Consider the following 24,480-nt stretch of genomic DNA (forward strand, 5'->3'; position numbering starts at 1 on the left):
CCATATGATCACATCACCTCTAATGCAACAGGGCATCATTTTTGCCACAAGTGTTTTATGTAGAACTTTATTAAATGAATAACTCAATATTTTAAAGAAAAACTAATGAACTGTCTCATCTTTTTCTGCAAAACGTAAATATGTTTGTTTATGCTAGTTTATGGATGTAGGTTCAAGGCAGATGAAAGGACCTGGCTGTGCCTATCTTCAATATAAACACAGAATCGGATCGGAGATCAGGCATCAGAATGTATGAAAGAAAAATTTTTCAAGCTGCTGAGCTAAGAATTTGGTATTTGAAGATAGACAGATGGAAGTTACAATATATAACCAACACCATTTGCAATTTACAAGTTGGAGGCCAAGGATGTTAAACCGATAAGGAAATAGGACTACAAAATAGTAATCTCTAAGTTTCCCACATTTGTTCCATATTTTTCACCATATATGCAAACTTAAGTAAAATGTAGGTGGAAGGTTTAGATGCTAAGCTCACATGTACTCTCTACAGTATAAAACTTAGTTTTAAAATTGTTTATTGAAGGTTGTTGGTCACATTAGTATTGCAGTCATTCATGCAGTTATGTTTAAGTCTCCATTTCTTTGTCAAACTGCTCCCTCTACTGGTTACTTTGTAGAAGATTCAATGCTTTCAGCTTCTCAATTGCTCACTGGATAAAATGTGTTCGAAATGACTGCAGAATATCATTTGAAAATTAGAAATCATAGAAACATTTAATAGTGCTCTATAAACAAATTCAACATATTAGTCCAAAAATAAGTGCTACTTGATGCCAAACTTTTTTCGCCAAACATTGCAGCTAAATGTGATAGAAAGGTGGAAAATTAAATTTAGAAAGCACTTTTCAGGACCTTAACTGTCTCAAAACCCTTCTCAACAAATATGTTACTTTTGAAGTATTGTAATGTAGGGAAAGAAGGCAGCCAATTTGTGCATATGGTCCCACAAAGAGCAATGGGATAAAAGGACCACAGCAGTGTTGGGCGAGAGACAAATGTTGGCCAAGTTACTGGAGAAGTCACTGCTTCTTTAAAAAAAATCCCACTGGGCTATTCAGTGTTAACCCAAGGGGGCAAATGGGGCCTCAGTTTATCATCTCATCAATAAAATAGCACCCCCAGCAATGCAGCACTCCCTCAATATTATACTGAAGTGCCAGCCTGGATTGTGCACTCAAGTCTCTGAAGTTGGGCTTGAACCCATGGCCATGTGACTCAAGAGGCAAGAAAAGTTTCTCTCTCTGATTTTGAGCCCAGTGAGTAGCTCCACTTTATTTGTGCTTATCAATCTGAGAAAACAAACATTTTGAAGCTTTAGCGCTATAAAAATTGGAGAGGTACTAAGAAGTAGAGAGGACAATGAAATCTCAGCCTCAATAAAACTTTATCTTGAAGATTGTTATTCACAAATTTGGATTTCCAATGTTGCATACAAAACATTTTAACTATATCAGTGCAGCCCAGCTTAAAGTACATTCACAATAAAATGTATTTGTACTGTACCTATCTCATATTACATTAACAGGATCAACGAGAAAACTCCATTACAATACTTTGATACACCCAGTTTTTTGACAAAGGATTAAATGAACACAATATTATACAACAAGAGACCTTTATTGAAACCAGCCAGTGTGGTTGTCGGTATAGAGTATGTATGAGAGCTCTTAGTTTCTAACATGCACTAGAAACTAGAAAATGTAGCCATCCACAACAAGTAGGCTGGAGTGGTTTCACAGTTACAAGATTCTGGGTTCTTGACTTTTAATGGGATAGATCGTAGTGAGACATTCACTGCAGTATCAGTGGTTAACAAATGAAAGACTACACTGCAGTGATGACAGTATATTGTGGGGTAGCTCACTTCTAGAACACAGCTTTGTGGTCCTGTACTCATTCATCCACAGGTCTCAGTACAGATCTAATGCTTCTAGACACAATATCCATACCGTTCCCACAAACTGAACACATTGCAAATATTAAATAAGGATATCAAACATTTGGTGCCTGTTTAATAGAAATAATTAATGAATAGCACGGAAGTGTGCATATGGACTATCTTGCAGTCAGCAGTTCCTTATTATTTTGTTTTGGAGGTAGGATTTTAATTTCAAATGGTTTGAAAAATTCCAGCAGTCCTTTGACATCTTTAGGTTCTAGACTGTAATCTTCAGCTATTTTGTCAGTTGTCCATATTTTAGGTTGGAGCTTGTGGTTGTTGAGGACTGTAAGAGCCTCTGCTATGCTCAGCTTGCCTTTAGGAACATTTATAATGTTGAAAGGGTCATAATTCAAAGTAGATTTGAGAGGTCTGTATTCCTGCAGCTGCTTGGATGTTTTATCAGTTACAAGTTTCTGGAAAGGTGAAATAATAAAAAAACAGTAAAATGTCTGCAATACCCTAAGACATTATTAGGAAGGAATATTGCTTTCAGGAACAAAATATCACAATCAAAAGTTTTAATATGTTACAGCAGACCTGCTCTGGAGCAGATTCGGAATCAAGTGCATTTGTAATGAAGAAAAAACAGAAAAGACCTCTCCATTATAGCAAAATTAATTAAACGTCCATAAATCATCAACATTCATGGCAGCAGAGGTGGAAAAAAAGGGAGTACACGGAACTGACCATCATTGGTGAGATATCATGTATATTGCGTAAGACCACATTTACAGAGAGTCACAAGGATTTCGTCTAAATCAATTTGAGTGGAACTAGTTTAATGCGCTAAAGTGGACAATTCACTTCCCGCAGGGTTTATATATTTATTTTTTATTTAGAGATACAGCACTGAAACAGGCCCTTCAGCCCGAGTCTGTGCTGACCAACAACCACCCATTTTATACTAATCCTACATTAACCCCATATTCCCTACCACATCCACACCTTTCTCCTACCACCTACCTACACTAGGGGCAATTTACAATGACCAATTTACCTATCAACCTGCAAGTCTTTGGCTGTGGGAGGAAACCGGAGCACCCGGCAGAAATCCACGCAGTCACAGGGAGAACTTGCAAACTCTGCACAGGCAGTACCCAGAACTGAACCCGGGTCGCTGGAGCTGTGAGGCTGCGGTGCTAACCACTGCGCCACCCATTCCATTAAGACTTTTAATACACATTGTTGTATGATTGTCCCTCACCCAGCAGGTGTCATTTTTGTGAGGGGTCATTGCATTTGCAATGCTGGTCAGGTTTTTCCATCCTGGAGTCCAATTTCTTTCAGCTGGATTGCACACATCTACAAGCGTTTTGATCAAGGCTTAGCACATTGATTCCTGTGATTCATTTCAGCCATGGAATTTTCAAATGGAGATAAAGAGAGTTTCCCAAAAAACAACCTACTGATATTAAAGTAGCTAGCTGAAACATAATCATGACAGGAAAGGGCAAAGTTGCAATGAAACAGTACAATCTGTTACCAAGATTTCATGAATTTTTTTTCTGGACTGCCATGCATAAATATATTAATGATGTGCAGAGAGAGGCCCAGACATAGCCTGCTCCCAAGTACCTTCATTACCTTCCTACTTGTCAACAGAAATTGTCCGAGTGCCGAACACTGCACTCACTTCAGGGAGACATGGCAACTACAGCTTGGCACTTCCTAACTTAATTACTCAGGTATCAAATTGAGTGGAGTGGGAGTCAAATGTGCTTCCAACCCTGGTCTCTGGTACTTAGTGCTACACGGAATAAATTAACGGTAGCATTGTTGTAAGAGGTTTCTCCTTAATATTTTGCTGATTTGAAAACCATCCATACATCTGCGCAAGACTTCTAAACCATTGTTAATGTTGTGCTGCAAAGTCAATGAGAGAAAACTAAAATGGGTCAAACAATGCCTGCATCTGCTACTGACATCCAGAAAAAAAGGGAACAAAAAGTTCCCTTTTGATTGGCAAGTCTTTGTGCAGTTTTTAAAGAAACAGTTAGTACTTCAAATTTTGTTTTAAATTGTGAAAACAGATTGGGGATTAAAGAACTGCATGGAAGGTTTAGAAAACTGGTGTCACTTGACACCACTCAGAATCCAAACACCAGATAGTTACATTGGAGAAAACAGTGAGAGGAAACCAACAGAAATTCCACAGTAATGAACAACTGTAAAATTACAAAGCACTAAGAATCCTTGTTGTTGGTCACAGTGAAATCTGTACAAGATGTTGACTATAAACATACATGTTTAGTCCTCTGCAAATATTGTGGATTCAAATGTTGGAGAATTCTGTATCATAAAATTTTAACATATCAGGACATTTTACTTTTACAGCAAAACAACCAGATTGTTATATTCACCAAAAATAGCTGCAAGTTTTGTTTTTTTTTAAACTGTTGGAACTCGATAAACTGACACATAATTGGATAAGTTATACCAATTACTTCTAGGGCAAGGAGCTTTCTGTGAGAATCACCTTTGTATGTATATATAAAATTGAAAAATATATATTTACAATTGCATGTGTTATTGTGTGCATTAACGAGGCAGTATTTATTGCTTATCCCCCAGTTGCCTTGTGGCCACAAAGAGACAAGCATATAGCATGGTCCTGCCATGAAGGCCAGACCTGGGATGGGTGGTAGGTCCCTCCTCTGAAAGGCACTGGTGAACCATTTGTGCTTTTATGAAAATTCAGCTGCTCCTCTGGTCATTAATACAGTCCACAAATTACCAGATTTATCAATAAAAGCAAAATACTGCGGATGCTGGAAATCTGAAACAAAAACAAGAAATGCTGGATTCACTCAGCAGGTCTGGCAGCATCTGTGGAAAGAGAAGCAGAGTTAACGTTTCGGGTCAGTGACCCTTCTTCGGAACTGACAAATATTAGAAAAGTCACAGATTATAAACAAGTGAGGTGGGGGTTGGGCAAGAGATAACAAAGGAGAAGGTGCAGATTGGACCAGGCCACATAGCTGACCAAAAGGTCACGGAGCAAAGGCAAACAATATGTTAATGGTGTTTTGAAAGACAAAGCATTAGTACAGATTAGGTGTGAATATACTGAATATAGAACATCAGCAAGTGCAAACCTGAAGAAAAACAACCTGAAAAAAACAGTGGGTAAGCAAACTGAACAAACTAAGATGAAATGAAATAAATGCAAAAAATGTAAAAAGGAATGCAAAAAAAAAGGAAGAAAAAATAACTAAAAATGACTAAAAATGAAAGTAAAGTGGGGGGCTGTCATGCTCTGAAATTATTGAACTCAATGTTCAGTCCGGCAGGCTGTAGTGTGCCTAATCGGTAGATGAGATGCTGTTCCTCGAGCTTGCGTTGATGTTCACTGGAACACTGCAGCAATCCCAGGACAGAGATGTGAGCATGAGAGCAGGGGGGAGTGTTGAAATGGCAAGCAACCGGAAGCTCAGGGTCCTGCTTGCGGACTGAGCGGAGATGTTCCGCAAAGCGGTCACCCAGTCTGCGCTTGGTCTCCCCAATGTAGAGGAGACCACACTGTGAGCAGCGAATACAGTATACTACATTGAAAGAAGTACAAGTAAATCGCTGCTTCACCTGAAAGGAGTGTTTGGGGCCTGGGATAGTGAGGAGAGAGGAGGTAAATGGGCAGGTATTACACCTCCTGCGATTGCAAGGGAAGGTGCCCTGGGACGGGGACGAGGTGGTGGGGGTAATGGAGGAGTGGACCAGGGTGTCGCGGAGGGAACGATCCCTTCGGAATGCTGACAGGGGAAGGGAGGGGAAGATGCGACTGGTAGTGGCATCACGCTGGAGGTGGCGAAAATGGCGGAGGATGATCCTTTGGATATGGAGGCTGGTGGGATGAAAAGTGAGGACAAGGGGAACCCTGTCACGGTTCTGGGAGGGAGGGGAAGGGGTGAGGGTAGAGGTGCGGGGAATGGGTCGGACACGGTTGAGGGCCCTGTCAACCAGATTTATCAAATTCAATTCCACAACATGCAGTGGTGGAACGTGTCTCGAGGTCCAAACTATCCTCTTGACTCTGTCGCGTCAGGGCAACTAGGGAATCGGTCATAAAACCTGCCATATCAGTATCACTCATATCCCAATAACAAAGAAAAAAAACTTCTTTCAATGAATAAAAAACAAATTACTTTTTCAGTTTTGTGTGCACCAATATCCTGGGCGGGAGGTTTGCTAGAGCTCTTCGGGAGGGTTTAAACTAGTTTGGCAGGGGGATGGGAACCGGAGCCACGTATCAGTGGATGGGGTAGCTGTTGAACAGGCAGATACCGAGTGCAGAGAGTCTGTGAGGAAGGTTAGACAGTTGACAGGGCAAAGTTGCAGCCAGTATGATGGGTTGAAGTGTGTCTATTTTAACGCAGGAAGTGTCAGGAATAAGGGTGCTGAACTTAGAGCATGGATCAGTACTTGGAGCTACGATGTTGTGGCCATTACGGAGACGTGGATATCACAGGGGCAGGAATGGATGTTGGATGTTCCGGGGTTTAGATGTTTCAAAGGGAATAGGGAGGGAGGTAAAAGAGGTGGGGGAGTGGCATTGTTAATCAGGGATAGTATCACAGCTGCAGAAAGGGAGGTCGTCGAGGAGGGTTTGTCTACTGAGTCATTATGGGTGGAAGTCAGAAACAGGAAAAGGAGCAGTCACTTTATTGGGAGTTTTCTATAGACCCCCCAATAGCAACAGAGACACGGAGGAACAGATTGGGAAGCAGATTTTGGAAAGGTGCAGAAGTAACAGGGTTGTTGTCATGGGTGACTTCAACTTCCCTAATATTGATTGGAACCTCCTTAGTGCAAATAGTTTGGATGGAGCAGTTTTTGTCAGGTGTGTCCAGGAAGGTTTCCTGACTCAATATGTAGATAGGCCAACTAGAGGGGAGACTAAGTTGGACTTGGTGCTTGGCAACGAACCAGGTCAGGTGGCAGATCTCTCGGTGGGAGAGCATTTCGGTGATAGTGATCACAACTCCCTAACCTTTACTATAGTCATGGAGAGGGACAGGAGCAGACGGGATGGGAAAATATTTAATTGGGGGAGGGGGAATTACAATTCTATTAGGCAGGAACTGGGGAGCATAAATTGGGAACAGATGTTCTCAGGGAAATGCACGACAGAAATGTGGAGGTTGTTTAGGGAGCACTTGCTGCGACTGCTGGATAGGTTTGTCCCGATGAGGCAGGGAAGGGATGGTAGGGTGAAGGAACCTTGGATGACAAGAGATGTGCAACAGCTAGTCAAGAGGAAGAACGAAGCTTACTTAAGGTTGAGGAAGCAAGGATCAGACAGGGCTCTGGAGGGTTACAAGGTAGCCAAGAAGGAACTGAAGAATGGACTTAGGAGAGCTAGAAGGGGACATGAAAAAGTCTTGGCGGGTAGGATTAAGGAAAATCCCAAGGCGTTCGACACTTATGTGAGGAACAAAAGGATGGCCTGAGTGAGGGTAGGGCCGATCAGGGATAGTGGAGGGAACTTGTGCCTGGAGTCGGAGGAGGTAGGGGAGGTCCTAAATGAATACTTTGCTTCAGTATTCACTAGTGAGAGGGACCTGGTCGTTTGTGAGGACAGCGTGGAACAGGCTGATATGCTCGAACAGGTTGAGGTTAAGAGGGAGGACGTGCTGGAAATTTTGAATGATATGAGGACAGATAAGTCCCCGGGGCCAGACGGGATATACCCAAGGATATTACGGGAAGCGAGGGAAGAGATTGCTGCGCCTTTGGCGATGATCTTTGCGTCTTCACTGTCCACTGGAGTAGTACTGGATGATTGGAGGGTGGAAAATGTTGTTCCCTTGTTCAAGAAAGGGAATAGGGATAACCCTGGGAATTATAGACCAGTCAGTCTTACGGCAGTAGTGGGAAAATTATTGGAGAGGATTCTGAGAGACAGGATTTATGATTATTTGGAAAAGCATGGTTTGATTAGAGACAGTCAGCATGGCTTTGTGAGGGGCAGGTCATGCCTCACAAGCCTTATTGAATTCTTTGAAGATGTGACAAAACACATTGATGAAGGAAGAGCAGTGGATGTGGTGTATATGGATTTTAGCAAGGCGTTTGATAAGGTTCCCCATGGTAGGCTCATTCAGAAAGTAAGGAGGCATGGGATTCAGGGAAAGTTGGCTGTCTGGATACAAAATTGGCTGGCCCATAGAAGTCAGAGGGTGGTAGTAGATGGAAAGTATTCAGCCTGGAGCTTGGTGACCAGTGGTGTTCCACAGGGATCTGTTCTGGGACCTCTGCTCTTTGTGATTTTTATAAATGACTTGGATGAGGAAGTGGAAGGCTGGGTTAGCAAGTTTGCCGATGACACGAAGGTTGCTGGAGTTGTGGATAGTGTGGAAGGCTGTTGTAGGTTGCAATGGGATATTGACAGGATGCAGAGCTGGGCTGAGAAGTGGCAGATGGAGTTCAACCTGGAAAAGTGTGAAGTGATTCATTTTGGAAGGTCGAATTTGAATGCAGAATACAGGCTTAAAGACAGGATTCTTGGTAGTGTGGAGGAACAGAGGAATCTTGGGGTCCATGTCCATAGATCGCTCAAAGTTGCCACCCAAGTTGATAGGGTTGTTAAGAAGGCGTATGGTGTGTTGGCTTTCATTAACAGGGGGACTGAGTTTAAGAGCCGCGAGGTTATGCTGCAGCTCTGTAAGGCCCTGGTTCGACCACACTTGGAATATTGTGTTCAGTTCTGGTCGCCTCATTATAGGAAGGATGTGGAAGCTTTGGAGAGGGTGCAGAGGAGATTTATCAGGATGCTGCCTGGACTGGAGGGCATGTCCTACGAAGAAAGATTGAGGGAGCTAGGGCTTTTCTCATTGGAGCGAAGAAGGATGAGAGGTGACTTGATAGAGGGGTACAAGATCATGAGAGGCATAGATAGAGTGGATAGTCAGAGACTTTTTCCCCAGGGTGGAAAGGGCTATCACCAGGGGGCATAATTTTAAGGTGATTGGAGAAAGGTTTCGGGGAGATGTCAGAGGTAGGTTCTTTACACAGAGAGTGGTGGGTGCGTGGAATGCGCTGCCAGCGGTGGTAGTAGAAGCAGATACATTAGGGGCATTTAAGCGACTCTTGGATAGGTACATGGATGATAGTAGAATGAAGGGTAGGTAGTTAGTTTGATCTTAGAGTAGGTTAAAGGTTCGGCACAACATCGTGGGCCAAAGGGCCTGTACTGTGCTGTACTGTTCTATGTTCTATCTATGTTCTATGTTCTATATAAATATCAGTTTAGAACTGAGAATCTGTTCAAATGGAATTAGGTTTTATATACCGACAAAAATTCGAAAACACAAGTAAACCAGTTAAAATGGCTAAAGCTGCAGACAGGGAGGTTTTTCATCACAAGAGACTACTGCTGTTTTTGACACATTAAGAGACAATTTTATACAGCCGCAATGTAGGGACATTTGAAAAGCATTGTTCATTTATTTACAATGGTAGCGTGAGCATTTGTGATAGAAACAGTAAGGTAAATAATTTGTCAAAACACAAGGCAAATAAAAGTTTATCCCCACTGTGGCTCAAGTTATATTTTCAGCACTGTGCATCTATTACAATGTTTACCTTTGCAGGAGTGTCCTTTGAATCAACATAAACATCTTTGAGGAAAGACAAAAGTTCTTCATTCTTGTTATGAATTTCATGTATTTCAGGATGGTCTGTAAAAAGAACACTAGAATTTAATGACGATTCCGAATCAAAAGATGTGCCCTGACACAGTGGCGCAGTGGTTAGCACCGCAGCCTCACAGCTCCAGCAACCCGGGTTCAATTCTGGGTACTGCCTGTGTGGAGTTTGCAAGTTCTCCCTGTGTCTGCGTGGGTTTCCTCCGGGTGCTCCGGTTTCCTTCCACAAGCCAAAAGACTTGCAGGTTGGTAGGTAAATTGGCCATTATAAATTGCCCCTAGTATAGGTAGGTGGTAGGGGAATATAGGGACAGGTGGGGATGTGGTAGGAATATGGGATTAGTGTAGGATTAGTATAAATGGGTGATTAATGGTCGGCACACTCCGTGGGCCGAAGGGCCTGTTTCAGTGCTGTATCTCTAAAAAAAAAAAGAAATTAACGCCAAAAACACCTCCAAACTTAAAGAATATTTTTAATACATAATATCAAAACAGAAATTGTTGGAAATACTCAGCAGGTCTGGTAGTATCTGTGGAGAGAGAAACACAGAATTGATGTTTCGAGTCGGATATGACTTCTTCAGAAAACTTTGGAGTCTTGAATTAAGGATGAAATTACAATGTATCTAAATAAACAGAAAACAGTTACAAGCAGCCAGCACTGATTTCAAAAGAGGCTTGGCAACCTCTAAAAATTCCTGAGGAGGTACAGATGTAGTTGGTGAGAGAAATGTAGTGGATGTAGTGTGCATGGACTGTATTAAAGCATGACACGACACAAAAGAATAAGGTCTCTCTGAACGGACAGGGGACATTCTGAAGGGTGAACAGCCAGAGGTTGTGGTACACATTGGTACCAATGACATAGGCAGGAAGAGTGACGAAGTCCTGCAGGGGAAGTTTAGGGAGTGAGATAGAAAGTTAAAAGACAGGACCTCCAGGATTGTAATCTCGGGATTACTCCCTGTGCCACGTGCCAGTGAGGCTAGAAATAGGAAGATAGTGCAGCTAAACACGTGGCTGAGCAGCTGGTGTAGAAGGGAGGGTTTCAGATATCTGGACCATTGGGATCTCTTCAGGGACAGATGGGACCTGTACAAGGCCGGGTTGCATCTAAACTGGAGGGGCACTAATATCCTGGCTGCAAGGTTTGCTAGCGTCACTTGGGAGGGTTTAAACTAGTGTGGCAGGCGGGTGGGAACCAGAGCAGTAGGACAGCAAGTGAAATAAATGAGGAGGAACTAGTAAATAAGGCCAGTAGGACTAAGAGGAAGAGCAGGCAGGGAGATGTTGCTGAGCACAGCGGGACTGGTGGTCTGAAGTGCATTTGTTTCAATGCGAGAAGTATAACAGGTAAGGCAGATGAACTTAGAGCTTGGATTAGTACTTGGAACTATGATGTTGTTGCTATTACAGAGACTTGGTTGAGGGAAGGACAAGATTGGCAGCTAAATGTTCCAGGATTTAGAATCTTCAGGCCAGATAGAGGGGGATGTAAAAGGGGTGGGGGAGTTGCATTACTTGTTGAGGAGAATATCACAGCTGTACAGCGGGAGGACACCTCAGAGAGGTCATGCAGCGAGGCAATATGGGTGGAGCTCAGGAATAGGAAGGGTGCAGTCACGATGTTGGGGGTTTTAGATTAGATTAGATTAGATTAGATTAGATTAGAGATACAGCACTGAAACAGGCCCTTCGGCCCACCGAGTCTGTGCCGAACATCAACCACCCATTTATACTAATCCTACACTAATCCCATATTCCTACCAAACATCCCCACCTGTCCCTATATTTCCCTACCACCTACCTATACTAGTGACAATTTATATTGGCCAATTTACCTATCAACCTGCAAGTCTTTTGGCTTGTGGGAGGAAACCGGAGCACCCGGAGAAAACCCACGCAGACACAGGGAGAACTTGCAAACTCCACACAGGCAGTACCCGGAATCGAACCCGGGTCCCTAGAGCTGTGAGGCTGCGGTGCTAACCACTGCGCCACTGTGCCGCCCTTTTCTACAGGCCTCCCAACAGCCAGCGGGAGGTAGAGGAGCAGATATGTAGACCGATTTTGGAAAGATGTAAAGGTAACAGGGTTGTAGTTGTGGGTGATTTTAACTTCCCCTATATTGACTGGGACTCACTTAGTGCTAGGGGCTTGGATGGGGCAGAATTTGTAAGGAGCATCCAGGAGGGCTTCTTGAAACAATAGGTAGATAGTCCAACTAGGGATGGGGCCGTACTGGACCTGGTATTGGGGAATGAGCCCGGCCAGGTGGTCGAAGTTTCAGTGGGGGAGCATTTCGGGAACAGTGACCATAATTCCATAAGTTTTAAGGTACTTGTGGATAAGGATAAGAGTAGTCCTCAGGTGAAGGTGCTAAATTGGGGGAAGGCTAATTATAACAATATTAGACAGGAACTGAAGAATTTAGATTGGGGGCGGCTGTTTGAGGGTAAATCAACATCTGACATGTGGGAGTCTTTCAAACGTCAGTTGATTAGAATCCAGGACCAGCATGTTCCTGTGAGGAAGAAGGATAAGTTTGGCAAGTTTCGGGAACCTTGGATAACGCGGGACATTGTGAGCCTTGTCAAAAAGAAAAAGGAAGCATTCGTAAGGGCTGGAAGGCTAGCAACAGACGAATCCCTTGAGGAAAATAAAGACAGTAGGAAGGAACTTAAGCAAGGAGTCAGGAGGGCTAAAAGGGGTCATGAAAAGTCATTGGCAAACAGGATTAAGGAAAATCCCAAGGCTTTTTATACATATATAAAGAGCAAGAGGGTAACTAGGGAAAGGGTTGGCCCTCTCAAGGACAGAGAAGGGAATCTATGTGTGGAGCCAGAGGAAATGGGCGAGGTACTAAATGAGTACTTCGCATCAGTATTCACCAAAGAGAAGGAGGAGGTGTTGGGTGTCTGGCAAAGCATTAAGGTAGATAAGTCCCCAGGACCTGATGGGATCTACCCCAGAATACTGAGGGAGGCAAGGGAAGAAATTGCTGGGGCCTTGACAGAAATCTTTGCATCCTCATTGGCTACAGGTGAGGTCCCAGAGGACTGGAGAATAGCCAATGTCGATCCTTTGTTTAAGAAGGGCAGCAAGGATAATCCAGGAAATTATAGGCCGGTGAGCCTTACATCAGTGGTAGGGAAACTATTAGAAAGGATTCTTCGGGACAGGATTTACTCCCATTTGGAAACAAACGAACGTATTAGTGAGAGGCAGCATGGTTTTGGGAAGGGGAGGTCGTGTCTCACTAATTTGATTGAGTTTTTTGAGGAAGTGACAAAGATGATTGATGAAGGAAGGGCAGTGGATGTTATCTATATGGACTTCAGTAAAGCCTTTGACAAGGTCCCGCATGGCAGACTGGTACAAAAGGTGAAGTCACACGGGATCAGAGGTGAGCTGGCAAGATGGATACAGAACTGGCTCAGTCATCGAAGACAGAGGGTAGCAGTGGAAGGGTGCTTTTCTGAATGGAGGGATGTGACTAGTGGTGTTCCGCAGGGATCAGTGCTGGGACCTTTGCTGTTTGTATTATATATAAATGATTTGGAGGAAAATGTAGCTGGTCTGATTAGTAAGTTTGCGGACGACACAAAGGTTGTTGGAGTTGCGGATAATGATGAGGATTGTCAGAGGATACAGCAGGATAATAGATCGGTTGGAGACTTGGGCGGAGAAATGGCAGATGGAGTTTAATCCGAACAAATATGAGGTAATGCATTTTGGAAGGTCTAATGCAGCTGGGAAATATACAGTAAATGGCAGAACCTTTAGGAGTATTGACAGGCGTCAATATCTGGGCGTACAGGTCCACAGGTCACTGAAAGTGGCAACGCAGGTGGATAAGGTAGTCAAGAAGGCATACGGCATGCTTGCCTTCATCGGTCGGGGCATAGAGTATAAAAATTGGCAAGTCATGTTGCAGCTGTACAGAACCTTAGTTAGGCCACACTTAGAATATTGCGTGCAATTCTGGTCGCCACGCTACCAGAAGGACGTGGAGGCTTTGGAGAGGGTACAGAAGAGGTTTACCAGGATGTTGCCTGGTCTGGAGGGCATTAGCTATGAGGAGAGGTTGGATAAACTCGGATTGTTTTCACTAGAACGACAGAGGTGGAGGGGCGACATGATAGAGGTTTACAAAGTTATGAGCGGCATGGACAGAGTGAATAGTCAGAAGCTTTTTCCCAGGGTGGAAGAGTCAGTTACTAGGGGACATAGGTTTAAGGTGCGAGGGGCAAAGTTTAGAGGGGATGTGCAAGGCAAGTTCATTACACAGAGGGCGGAGTGTGCCTGGAACTTGTTGCCGGGGGAAGCAGGTACGATAGCGACGTTTAAGAGGCATCTTGACAAATACATGAATAAGATGGGAATAGAGGGATACGGTCCCTGGAAGTGCAGAAGGTTTTAGTTTAGGCAGGCATCAAGATCAGCGCAGGCTTGGAGGGCCGAATGGCCTGTTCCTGTGATGTACTGTTCTTTGTTAGGGAGTATGGATTTAGAGGGTAGGATATCAAGATGACTTAAAAATTGCTTCGTAGGGAACAAACAGAGATTTGGAGGCAAGACTGTTTTTCAGTCTGGTTGGCAATGAATAGTGATGTCCCAAAGGTTTAGGTTCTGAAGCCACTTCTGTTCACTGTCTATTTTGTAATCAATCAAATGGTGTCAATGGATGCTTCGAAGTGTAGTTACTGTTGTAATGTCTATCAATAATTTGCATACAGGCCTACAGGTAATGATGTCGATAATACCAAAATAGGGAGGTATGGTTCATTGTTTAGAAAACAAAAGGAATCTGAAAAGAGGTGATACAGAGATGGGAGAATGAACAAATAAAGATGATGGAGTTCAATTTCAGTAAACATGAGGTGGCATATTTTGATTTAAGAAAAAAACAACAGTAATTGAATGGAAGTTAAGTGCTGGGGATGAGCAAGGGGATTTGGGGATACAGGTTCACAACACATTAAAGGCAGCACTTCAGGTTAATAAGTCTTTATCACAAGAGGTAAAAGAATTGAGCTCCACACTATAAGAAGGATGCTGAGGTTCATAGAGGGCATAACAGAAATTCAGTAGGATAAGGCCTGGGATGGAAAAAATACAAAGAAAGTCTTGAAAACTCGCAGCTTTTTGTTAGAACAGTGCAGAATATGGGGCAATATGATGGCTCCTGGGCTAGCAGCTCCCGAGGGAGCTCCTTTGCTTTGCGCTTCTGTAACCAGACGTACCCCACGTCCATTAGCGTGCGCATTTTGGCCACTGCTCTTGACTTCAGGCCATCTCTTCTATTTCCCCTTAGGTGGCTCAACATCAAACTTTGTTTGATTACACTCCTGTGCATCACTTTGGGACATTTTACTATGTTAAAGTCACTACATAAATGCGAATTGCTGTTGTTGTTGATATGCAAGATTTTTACAATTATGAAAGGATGGGATAGGGTCGACAGAAGCAGAAGTTTCCGGGAGTTAAAGGGTCTAGAACAAGTGGCACAGATACAAGATAAATTCCAAGGGGCTCTGGATAAACTGCGAAAGAAACTCTTCACATAATTGTGAGTTCATGGGATTCACTTTCAGGAATAGTGGTTGGAAGGGACTCTCAATATTCATGATCGGAGTGGATAGGTAGATTAAGGAAAAAAGGGTTGAAGAAATCCAACAACAGGGCAGGTAAATGTGACAAGGACTATGCAATTGTAGGGAGGGTAAACACAGACATGTACAAGTTAGGCCAAATGTCCCTTTCATGTGTTGCATGTTTGATGTATTTCAATACATTAAAGACTGGTGAAGGAAGAGCTGAGCATGTCCCAACTAGAACAACAACAGCTGATCTTATGGACTCAGTATGTAGAATCATAGAATGGTTACAGAACAGGAGGCCATTCGGCCCATTGTGTCCATGCCAGCTTTCTACCTTTTCCCCTGTACAAATTTTTTCTCTTCAGATAATTATCCAATTCCCTTTTGAAAGCCACAATTGAATCTGCCTCTACCACACTCCCAGGCAGTGCATTCCAGACTCTAACCACTCACTGTAAAAAAGTTTTTCATGTATCAAATCACAATGAAGTAGCAGTCAACAGACCAAGTAGAATTCTGAACTATATAACCAAATATTAAAATGAAGACATTAAAAGGACAAATGAGAAATTAATTCTTCAGATGCCAGTTCTCTAGACAGTCCAAACTTTGAGTACTGCGGCCAGATTTGGTCACCAAGGCACAAGAGCACCACCTAAGCACTGGGAGTAGATCAAGGAGTGATCAAGACACAGATCCTTAGCATCAGAGGTCCGAGATATGAGAAAAGACTGAAGAAACTCAGACTTTTCTTGAAAAATTATGACCTTATAAGGACATTTCTTTCATAGTCACATATAAAGTTTTAAATCAATGTTACCTTTAACTTATTGGGATGTGGGGCTTAAAGCTCAATTCTAAAGTTGAAAACAAAGTGGAAATTATACATGGTCCGGTTCAACCAGAGAATGGCTGGGGATGGCAGGAGTTGAAGGCTGTGGTGGGGGCTGAAAATTACAGTTTTGATTTTCGTAATGTTGGGATTGAGGAAGTTGTGATTTACCAGAGAGTTTATGTTGGACAAGCAGTCTGACAGCACAAAGGCAGTCAGGCAATCAAGGGGTTAGGATAGGTGGTGGACAAACTACAAAAATAAAACTCCAACTGCAGAACCATCAACACTCCAGGGTATAGTGACCTTGAAACACACATTTTAAATGTGTTATCCTGGTACAATTCGGATTTCATTTTCAGCAAGATATTTATCTCCAGTAGTGATCATAGCAATCGCTAAGGGCAGGAAAGCTCTCGTATTTAAATTACATGAACTGCACTGATCACAATTTATATGAATAGGAAGTAGAATCTGCTGTACAGTTTAAACTAGTTACTCTGAGTTTTTTTTTAAACACCGGTGCAAAGAGAGCACGATCAAGCATTACCGGGATTTTACTTCATGAAAATAAATCATAGGAACAAAGCTGAACACTGGTCTTCTTGTTTAATCGGATGGGCTTGAAAAATAATTAAAGCGAGATTAGGCAGCGGGTAGTTGCACAACCTCAAGATCACCTTGACCTCCCAGTTTCATACAAACTAACTTGGTTTTGCAAAAATCTCGCTCAAATTTTGGGAACTGCGAAAATCAGAGCAAAAACAAACAATTCCCACTCAATAGGGGAAACGGTATCGACCGGTCTTCGTGTCCAAGTCGCACACTAAGCCTTGCCCAGCTGCGGCATTGCCCTGTTACAGTGAGTGGTGACAGTAGTACTCACTGCTGAGCTGCTGCTCCATCAGCGCCTTGCTGTTCGGGTGCCTCGGTGCAATCCTCGGCTTCTGCTTGCCGATCTCCGCGTGCACTCTGTTCTCCAGGTTAAAGTTCCGCATCGCGCGAGTCAAACGCCCCCCCATTGTTTCATCCTTCTCGAGCCTCCGGACAAAGTTCCAACGAGTTATCCCTTTTCTCGGGCGACGTTCTGAGGAGCTCCCGCTTTCCCAGACAGTCCGCGCGACGCCAACAACGACTGCCACCCGAAAGAAAGAACCCACAGCTGCAAATACCAGCAACAGAAAGAGGCAGCGCCGCCTACGGCGGAATACAGCGGGATGAATGAATTGAAGCTCTTGTATTTTTCATTGAGAAGGGAGGGCGTGTTTCAGATGAGAACGTTTAAAAGACCTGATTGGAATATAGTCCAGTCATACACAAACATCCTCACTAAATGCCATTTCCCTCTCTATATAATTTGTAGTTATGGAGTACCTTTAAATTAGAAAACATTACAAGGCTTTTCATAGAGAGGATGCTCATTAAGGCCAGATGCTCTAATTGGGATAAATTGGCAGATCCGGAGAATAATTAGATGGAAATTGTTGTTCTGTAATTTGGCTCGTGTTTGTAAATCCTTGGCTTCCGTACAAGGTCAAACAACTACGAAGAATTATCTGACTTTCTTTTTATATGTTTTTCTTTAAACAAGATTGTTTTGTGAATTTAAGTCTATCAATTTGAAACATGACACTCAATACTTTCATAACCATGGATATAAAATGTGAAGTTCCGAAGAAGGGTCACTGACCTGAAATGTTAACTCTGCTTCTCTCTCCACAGGATGTTGATGGTGGAGGATTCAGTTAAACAAGTGATAAAACAGTCGAATGTGAATGGGATATGGTTAGAATCTGTCTTGTTGGAGATAGTCATTGCTTGGCACATGTGTGACACAAATGTTACTTGCCACTTATCAGCCTAAGCCTGAATGTTGTCCATGTCTTGCTGCATGCGGGCACAGACTGAATTAGAATTAGAACATTACAGCGCAGTACAGGCCCTTCGGCCCTCGATGTTGCGCCGACCTGTGAAACCATCTGACCTACACTATTCCATTTTCATCCATATGTCTATCCAATGACCACTTAAATGCCCTTAAAGTTGGTGAATCTACTACTGCTGCAGGCAGGGCGTTCCACGCCCTTACTACTCTCTGAGTAAAGAAACTACCTCTCACATCTGTCCTATATCACCCCTCAACTTGAAGCTATGTCCCCTCGTGTTTGCCATCACCATCCGAGGAAAAAGACGCTCACTATCCACCCTATCTAACCCTCTGATTATCTTATATGTCTCTATTAAGTCACCTCTCCTCCTCCTCCTCTCCAGCGAAAACAACCTCAAGTCCCTCAGCCTTTCCTCGTAAGACCTTCCCTCCATACCAGGCAACATCCTAGTAAATCTCCTCTGCACCCTTTCCATAGCTTCCACATCCTTCCTATAATGCGGTGACCAGAACTGCACGCAATACTCCAGGTGCGGTCTCACCAGAGTTTTGTACAGCTGCAGCATGACCTCGTGGCTCCAAAACTCGATCCCCCTACTAATAGTAGCTCCAGTATCAGTGGAGCTGGGAATGGTACTGAATACTGTGCAATTGTCAGCGACATCCCCACTTCTGACCTTATGTTGAAGGGAATGTCATTGATGAAGCAGCTGAAGATGGTTGGGCCTAGGTCACTACCCTGAGGAACTCCTGCAGTAATGTCCTGGGGTTGAGATGATTGGCCTCCAACAACCACAACCATCTTCCTTTGTGCTAGCTATGATTGCAACCAGTGGAGAGTTTTCCCCCGATTTCCATTGACTCCTGTTTTGCTGGGGCTCCTTGATGCCACACTCCATCAAATGCTGCCTTGCTGTCAAGAGCAGCCACTCTCAGCTCACCTCTGAAATTCAGCACTCTTGCCCATGCTTGAACCAAGGTTGTAATGAGGTTTGGAGCTTAGTGGCCCTGGTGGAACCCAAATTGAGCATCGGTGAGCAGGTTATTGCTGGGTAAGTGCCACTTGATAGCACTGTCAATGAAACCTTTCATCATTTTACTGTTGATTGAGAGTAAACAGATTGTGCGGTAATTGGCCATATTGGATTTGTCCTGCTTTTTGTGGACATGACCTACCTGGGCCATTTTCCACATTGTTGGGTAGATGACCGTTTTGTAGCTGTACTGGAACAGCCTGGCGAAGGGCACAGCTAGTTCTGGAGCACATGTCTTCAGTACAATAGCTGGGATGTTGTCAGGGCCTTTGCTATATTGCTTGTCTGACATCCAGTACTGGATGAGCAGAAATTTTCTCCCAACAAAATATTGAAAAGGCTGAAACCATTGTCTTTGGTTTCTGCTCGACAAACTCCACTCCCGAGCTACCTACTCAAAATTCTCTGATAGGCAACTGCCTCAGTCTTTATTAGGCTGTTCACAAACTTGGTGTTGTAATTGACCCTGAGATAAGTTTCCAATCATACATCTGTACCGTCACTATGACCATCTATTTCCCCCTCTGTAACATTACCCAATTCTGGCCTTGCCTCAGTTGATTTCCCGCTGAAATCCACATCCCTGCCTTTGTTACTTCAAGACTATTCCAATGCTCCTGGCCAACCTCCCATCTTCCACCCTCCACAAACGTTAGCCCATCCAAAACTCTGCTGTCTGTATCCTAACTTGCACCAAGTCCTGTTCGCCCATCACCCAGGTGCTCACTGACCTACATTGGCTCCTGGTCAAGCAATGCCTTGATTTTAAAATTCACATCTTTGTTTTCAAATACCTCCCTCTGCTGCTCCAATTATGGCTTCTTGGCATTCCTGATTATGATTGCCCCACCATTAGCAGCCATGCCATTAGCTGTCCAAGGCCTAAATTCTGGATATCCCTCCCTAAATTTAGTTTGACAATGGTCCTGCAAAGTACCGATGTTAAAGGTGCTATTTAAATGCAAGTTGTTGTTGGTTGGCATCCTCCCATCTATGAAAGATGATGGACATGCAGCAAGTGGAGTGTCTTCTCTTGGTGCACCTTTGCTGTTGGCTGTGAAGGCCAATCCTTGAGAGGCAGGTTCTGCCAGAAGTGCTGCACATGAAGCTGCCAAGTGACGCTGTGAGTTGTTGTTTTTGATGTTGGTGCCTGTTGCCAAACTACTGTAGCAACTGGTCATTGTGGTAGTGCACACCAGTCTACAGGATGTTTCGCCATTTCCCTCTTTCACCAGTTAGTGTCTCCCAAGTGCGATAGTCGACATTTAGGGCCTTCATGTCACGCTTGCAAGCATCCTTGAAGTGGAGCTTTGGGCACTCCACTGGTCATCTGGCCCTGGCTACCTCACCATGCAGAAGGTCCTTGGGTGTGCGACCATCTTCCATCCTGCAGACGTAGCCATTCCGCCGAAGCCGCCTCTGTTTGATTAATACCAACACACCTTGGAGCTCTGCCTTTGAGAAGATTGCCACATTTGTGATTTTGTCCTGCCAGGATATACCCATAATGCGCTGCAGACAGCGAAGATGGAAATTATTGAGCTTCTTTTCCTGGTAGCTTTGAGTCACCCATGTTTCACAGCCATACAGCAAGGTGCTGAGAACACAGGCCTTATAAACAACCAGCTTGATCCTAAGGGTCAGCTTGGTGTTATCCCATGCGCATTTTGCAAGTCAGCCAAAGGTGGTAGCTGCTTTCCTTATGCATCTATCGAGCTCTGCATCAAAGGACAGATTGTCTGTCACTGTGGACCCAAGGTGGAAGAATTTGCTAACTACTTCCAGTTGGGTGTTATTTAGTGTGATCAGGGGTGAAGATGCAACACCTTGTCCCATGACCACTGTTTTCTTGATGCTTATAGTCAAGGAAAACAAGTTACAGGCATGGGAGACAGTCCATGAGTCTTTGTCGCTGAAGTTATTGTTATTTTACATGAAAAATGTTGATGCAGTTTCTCACAGGACATCCAAGTCTGCACTACTGTGCAGTTGGGGATGTTTATGCTGACAACAATTGGGTTGTTGTGTCCATGGGAATGAAGAATTCTTGGCCTGGAATTTTTTCTTTGGAAGAGTAATTTATATCTATTTCTGTAAAATTACGGTAGATGTCTGAATGCTGTGTATGTAGATTTCACCATTGCTCATATTACACAAAATGGTGAGTAAATTGTTTGTAGTTTACTATCTTCATTAGTTAGACACTGCTGCTTAAAATAAGGCTCTACGTTATTGGAGCTAGCTACAAAATAGTTCACTACAATCCAAAAATGGAACATCTAGATCTGTGTTTTTACCTGAAGGTGACAAGGACAAAACAAAGCAGTTGGGTAACTGTAGGTCATCCCATTATACACACAGCATAGCATTCAGACATCTGCCCTACTTTTACAAAACTGGACAAAATGTATTCCAAAGAAAAAAATCAAGGGCACATATTGTTTTACGTAAACAAAAAGCTTTAAAGGAATGGGATTGATAGAGACAAATTTATAATTATGATTTTTATTGTTTTTGAGTTATGAGGAAGTAGGGTTCACATATAAGTAGTATTGTTCTTGTTCCTATGAAGTATCTAATATATATATTGCATGCTATATGTCACATCTCACAATATCTTCAGGTCTTAGATCACCAAATCCATCATTCCTTAAGTTATTATGCATAACTGTGTCTTAAAATGGAAACACAACGATAAGAAAAATAAATATTCACAATTTTAGATATACAAGCAGACCAAGGTAAGTTGGAGGATACGCTATTTCATAATGATAGGAATGCTATATCTGAAACTTTCATTGTTTATATGTTTCTATGAATCAGCAATATGTTTTCAAACAGCAGTGTTCTACCTCTTTCAACCTGGCTAACAGTGAAGGATGTTTTCAACTGGTTACTGTAATGGGTACTTGTGCAGTATTTTTGCTGGCAATTTCATCTAAACTCTCATTTTAAACAGTGCAGGTGTACTTGCCCACTACAGAGTTTGGTCTGAGTAACCAGCTGAGAGAAGCAGAAGGTTGGTATTTTAAAACATACTGTTGATTCAAATTGAGACTATTATTGAGACCTCCGTAGAGAATATTAGCTTTAAAACAAGAGATATGAACTCCCCAGACCGAGTAAAGAATTACACAAGATTTCACCTTTTAAGACTTTTACTATAACAACCCAAACTAAAAATCAACATTAACTAAACAGTAACTAATACACCTGCTGTGACCAGGCAAGATAGGGGACTAGGGGTTCCCTCTCAGCCTTTGCCTGGTCTAACTGTAACAGGTCTTAATTTTAAAAACACCGTGTTTTTAACTCCCCCTCAGTGAATCCTTGTTCACTGCTTTCCAATTGTAAAGCAAAGAAATCAGACAGGTTTTCTGAGATTTAAACAAGAAAGGTGGAAGTTTATTAATCTTAAACTCTAATTCGGTTAATAACTACGAATATGCGACACGACCATGCTAGCATGCATACGCGATAAACACACGCAGATAGAGACAGAAAAAGTAGAAGGAATAAAGTGGAAAGGTTTGAGGCAATATCTGGATTGTATTTACAGTCCTTTGAGTTCAACATGGAGTCTTTGGTTGCCGGTAAGTCTTGCTGTTCGTTGGGGCCCACTGCACGCTTTAACTTGTTTAGATGTAGGAGTCTTTTCTCTCTTGAGGTTTATGTGGCTTCAGTGGGTCCAGAGGCTTGTGAGAAGGCGAGAGAAAGCCAGCCAGGAGAGAGGCTCTCTTGTTCCAGGTTCAGTTGCACTCTGCAGTCTGTGTTCAAACTGTCTTGTGTCCAGTTCAAAAAGCCTGGACCAGCCAATTAGTCATGTGACCATCTGGCTTAACCAGTCCTGCATTTGTGGATTCCAAAGCTCTAGGTGGGGTTGTAGTGCTGTCTCTTACCCCGACAAGATGTGGATCACCAATCTCTGTTAATTTAATCAGTGAGCAGTTCTTTTATCTGTCCAAGCTCTGTCTCTTAGTATGCAAATGTCCTCCAGCCAAATGTCTGGTGATCTCTTTAAACAAGTCATTTTTCCAGTCCAGCAACAGTTTAATGTTCATATGATAAAATTAATATGCCTCATTCTTGGCAGGTGGGGGTCTTCATGACACACCAAATTACAGACAAAGGTATTTCCCATTAACTTATTAACACACTCGAAAACCCCACATCACATTTATACGCTACACAGTGCTCTCAACGACAAGTTATCTTTGCAGTTATAAGTCCCGAACTCCTCCTTGCTGCAATAGGTTAGATTTCCCAGTGTCCTTCTCAAAGCTAACGTCCTTTTCAGTCACTTCTTCCAAGCACATTCAACTGGACTTTCATTGATAAAGCAATCTCTGGTGGCCCCCATTGGTCCTTTCTCCTCCACAAACCTCAAGCCTTTGAATTGGATTAAATATTAGCAGCCTTTTACTGTATTGGTGATCTGATTTCTCTCTCTCTCTCTCTAGGCTGCTGCTGACTGCTGCTCTTCATTTTCTCCTTTCAGTTCCCAGTCCTGGGAAAGCCTCTCAAATTTATCCAGATCAAAAGTCAATAGTAGTTTGCCTTTGACAATTCTCAAAGACCATGGGCTACATTTTATCAGCATGCTGCGCTCTGCGGCTTGAAGTCGTCGGCCTTCCGACACGGCAGCGCTGCTGCACAGTCCTCGCAATATTACGTGTGGGGGATCATTTAAATGGATGGGGCGGAGTGGCTGCTCCTGATGATGTAGAGGGGACAGCCGCTGCGTCATCGGCAGTGGTGTCCGGCGCCACCGCGCAGGTGCAGGTGCCATTTTTAAAGGGCTTTGAGGCCTTCAGGTAAATTTACATTTTTAAAGCAATGTCAATACACATTTCATGCATATAAAACATTAATACACGGAGGCCCTTTCCCAACCCCCACAATGGATTTTTTTATTGTCAGATGTGATTGAAGTGTGTTTTGGTCCCAGTAGGAACTTTCCACTTCAACCTCACCACATTTACCCTTCAGCCCCTTCCTATCATCCCCTTCCTATCATCCCCACAGCCAATGATTGTTGTTTTTCCCACTCCGCACCCCCCCTCCCCACCCGTGTCTTGCCTCCGAACTCCGTAAAATAAGCGTGGGACGGCCGCTGGGAGCAGGAAAGGCAATTTGCATTAATTTAACTTCATTTTAATATTTAATGATGGTCCTGCTGCTTGGCGACGGGGGGCAGGGCCACTCTGAGGCCTCGCCGCCACCGGTAATATGCAGCGGGGCCTTCTTGGCATCATGGGTCGTGGCAGGCCACTCCCGCAAGCATTTTACAGGCCTCCCAACCATGATCCACGATGTCAAGGGGCTGATAAAATCCAGCCCCATTAGTCTGACCATAACAAAATCACCTAGGCCTTCCTTTGTTTCCAGGTGGTAAAAATTACAACTCAGATCTGCGATTTAGAGCCCCTGGCTCCCTGTTTACAATCTGTGAGTCTGGGAGAGCAAAATCCATTGTCCTTTAGTTGTTACACCTTTGCACCCTGCTTTCAAAAGAGTCTT

The 24,480-nt window shown here is 43.3% G+C and overlaps 1 protein-coding gene across 1 annotated transcript; it reads right to left on the reverse strand.

Annotated features, from left to right (window-relative positions):
- Positions 1 to 708: 708 nt before the first annotated feature.
- ndufaf4 (NADH:ubiquinone oxidoreductase complex assembly factor 4) lies at positions 709 to 17,173 on the reverse strand. Its single transcript, XM_068025887.1, has 3 exons — positions 16,925 to 17,173; positions 9,542 to 9,636; positions 709 to 2,376 (listed from the first exon to the last, which is right to left on the reverse strand). Exons 1-3 carry the CDS (start codon positions 17,058 to 17,060, stop codon positions 2,077 to 2,079), a joined length of 531 nt encoding a protein of 176 aa, XP_067881988.1. The 5' UTR covers positions 17,061 to 17,173; the 3' UTR covers positions 709 to 2,076.
- Between the last annotated feature and the right edge of the window lie 7,307 nt (positions 17,174 to 24,480).

Source organism: Heterodontus francisci, chromosome 3 (genome assembly GCF_036365525.1).
Source record: "Heterodontus francisci isolate sHetFra1 chromosome 3, sHetFra1.hap1, whole genome shotgun sequence".
NCBI classification, from domain to species: Eukaryota; Metazoa; Chordata; class Chondrichthyes; order Heterodontiformes; family Heterodontidae; genus Heterodontus; species Heterodontus francisci.

Bases quoted from the DNA above. Each gene is read 5' to 3' on its own strand.
- ndufaf4 (XM_068025887.1), bottom strand. From the start codon at position 17,060: ATGGGGGGGCGTTTGACTCGCGCGATGCGGAACTTTAACCTGGAGAAC. The intron at 9,637-16,924 runs GTGAGTACTACT...TTCTTTTTACAG, and splicing joins GATGGAGCAGCAGCTCAGCA to ACCATCCTGAAATACATGAA. The intron at 2,377-9,541 runs GTAAACATTGTA...TCACCTTTCCAG, and splicing joins CAAAGGACACTCCTGCAAAG to AAACTTGTAACTGATAAAAC.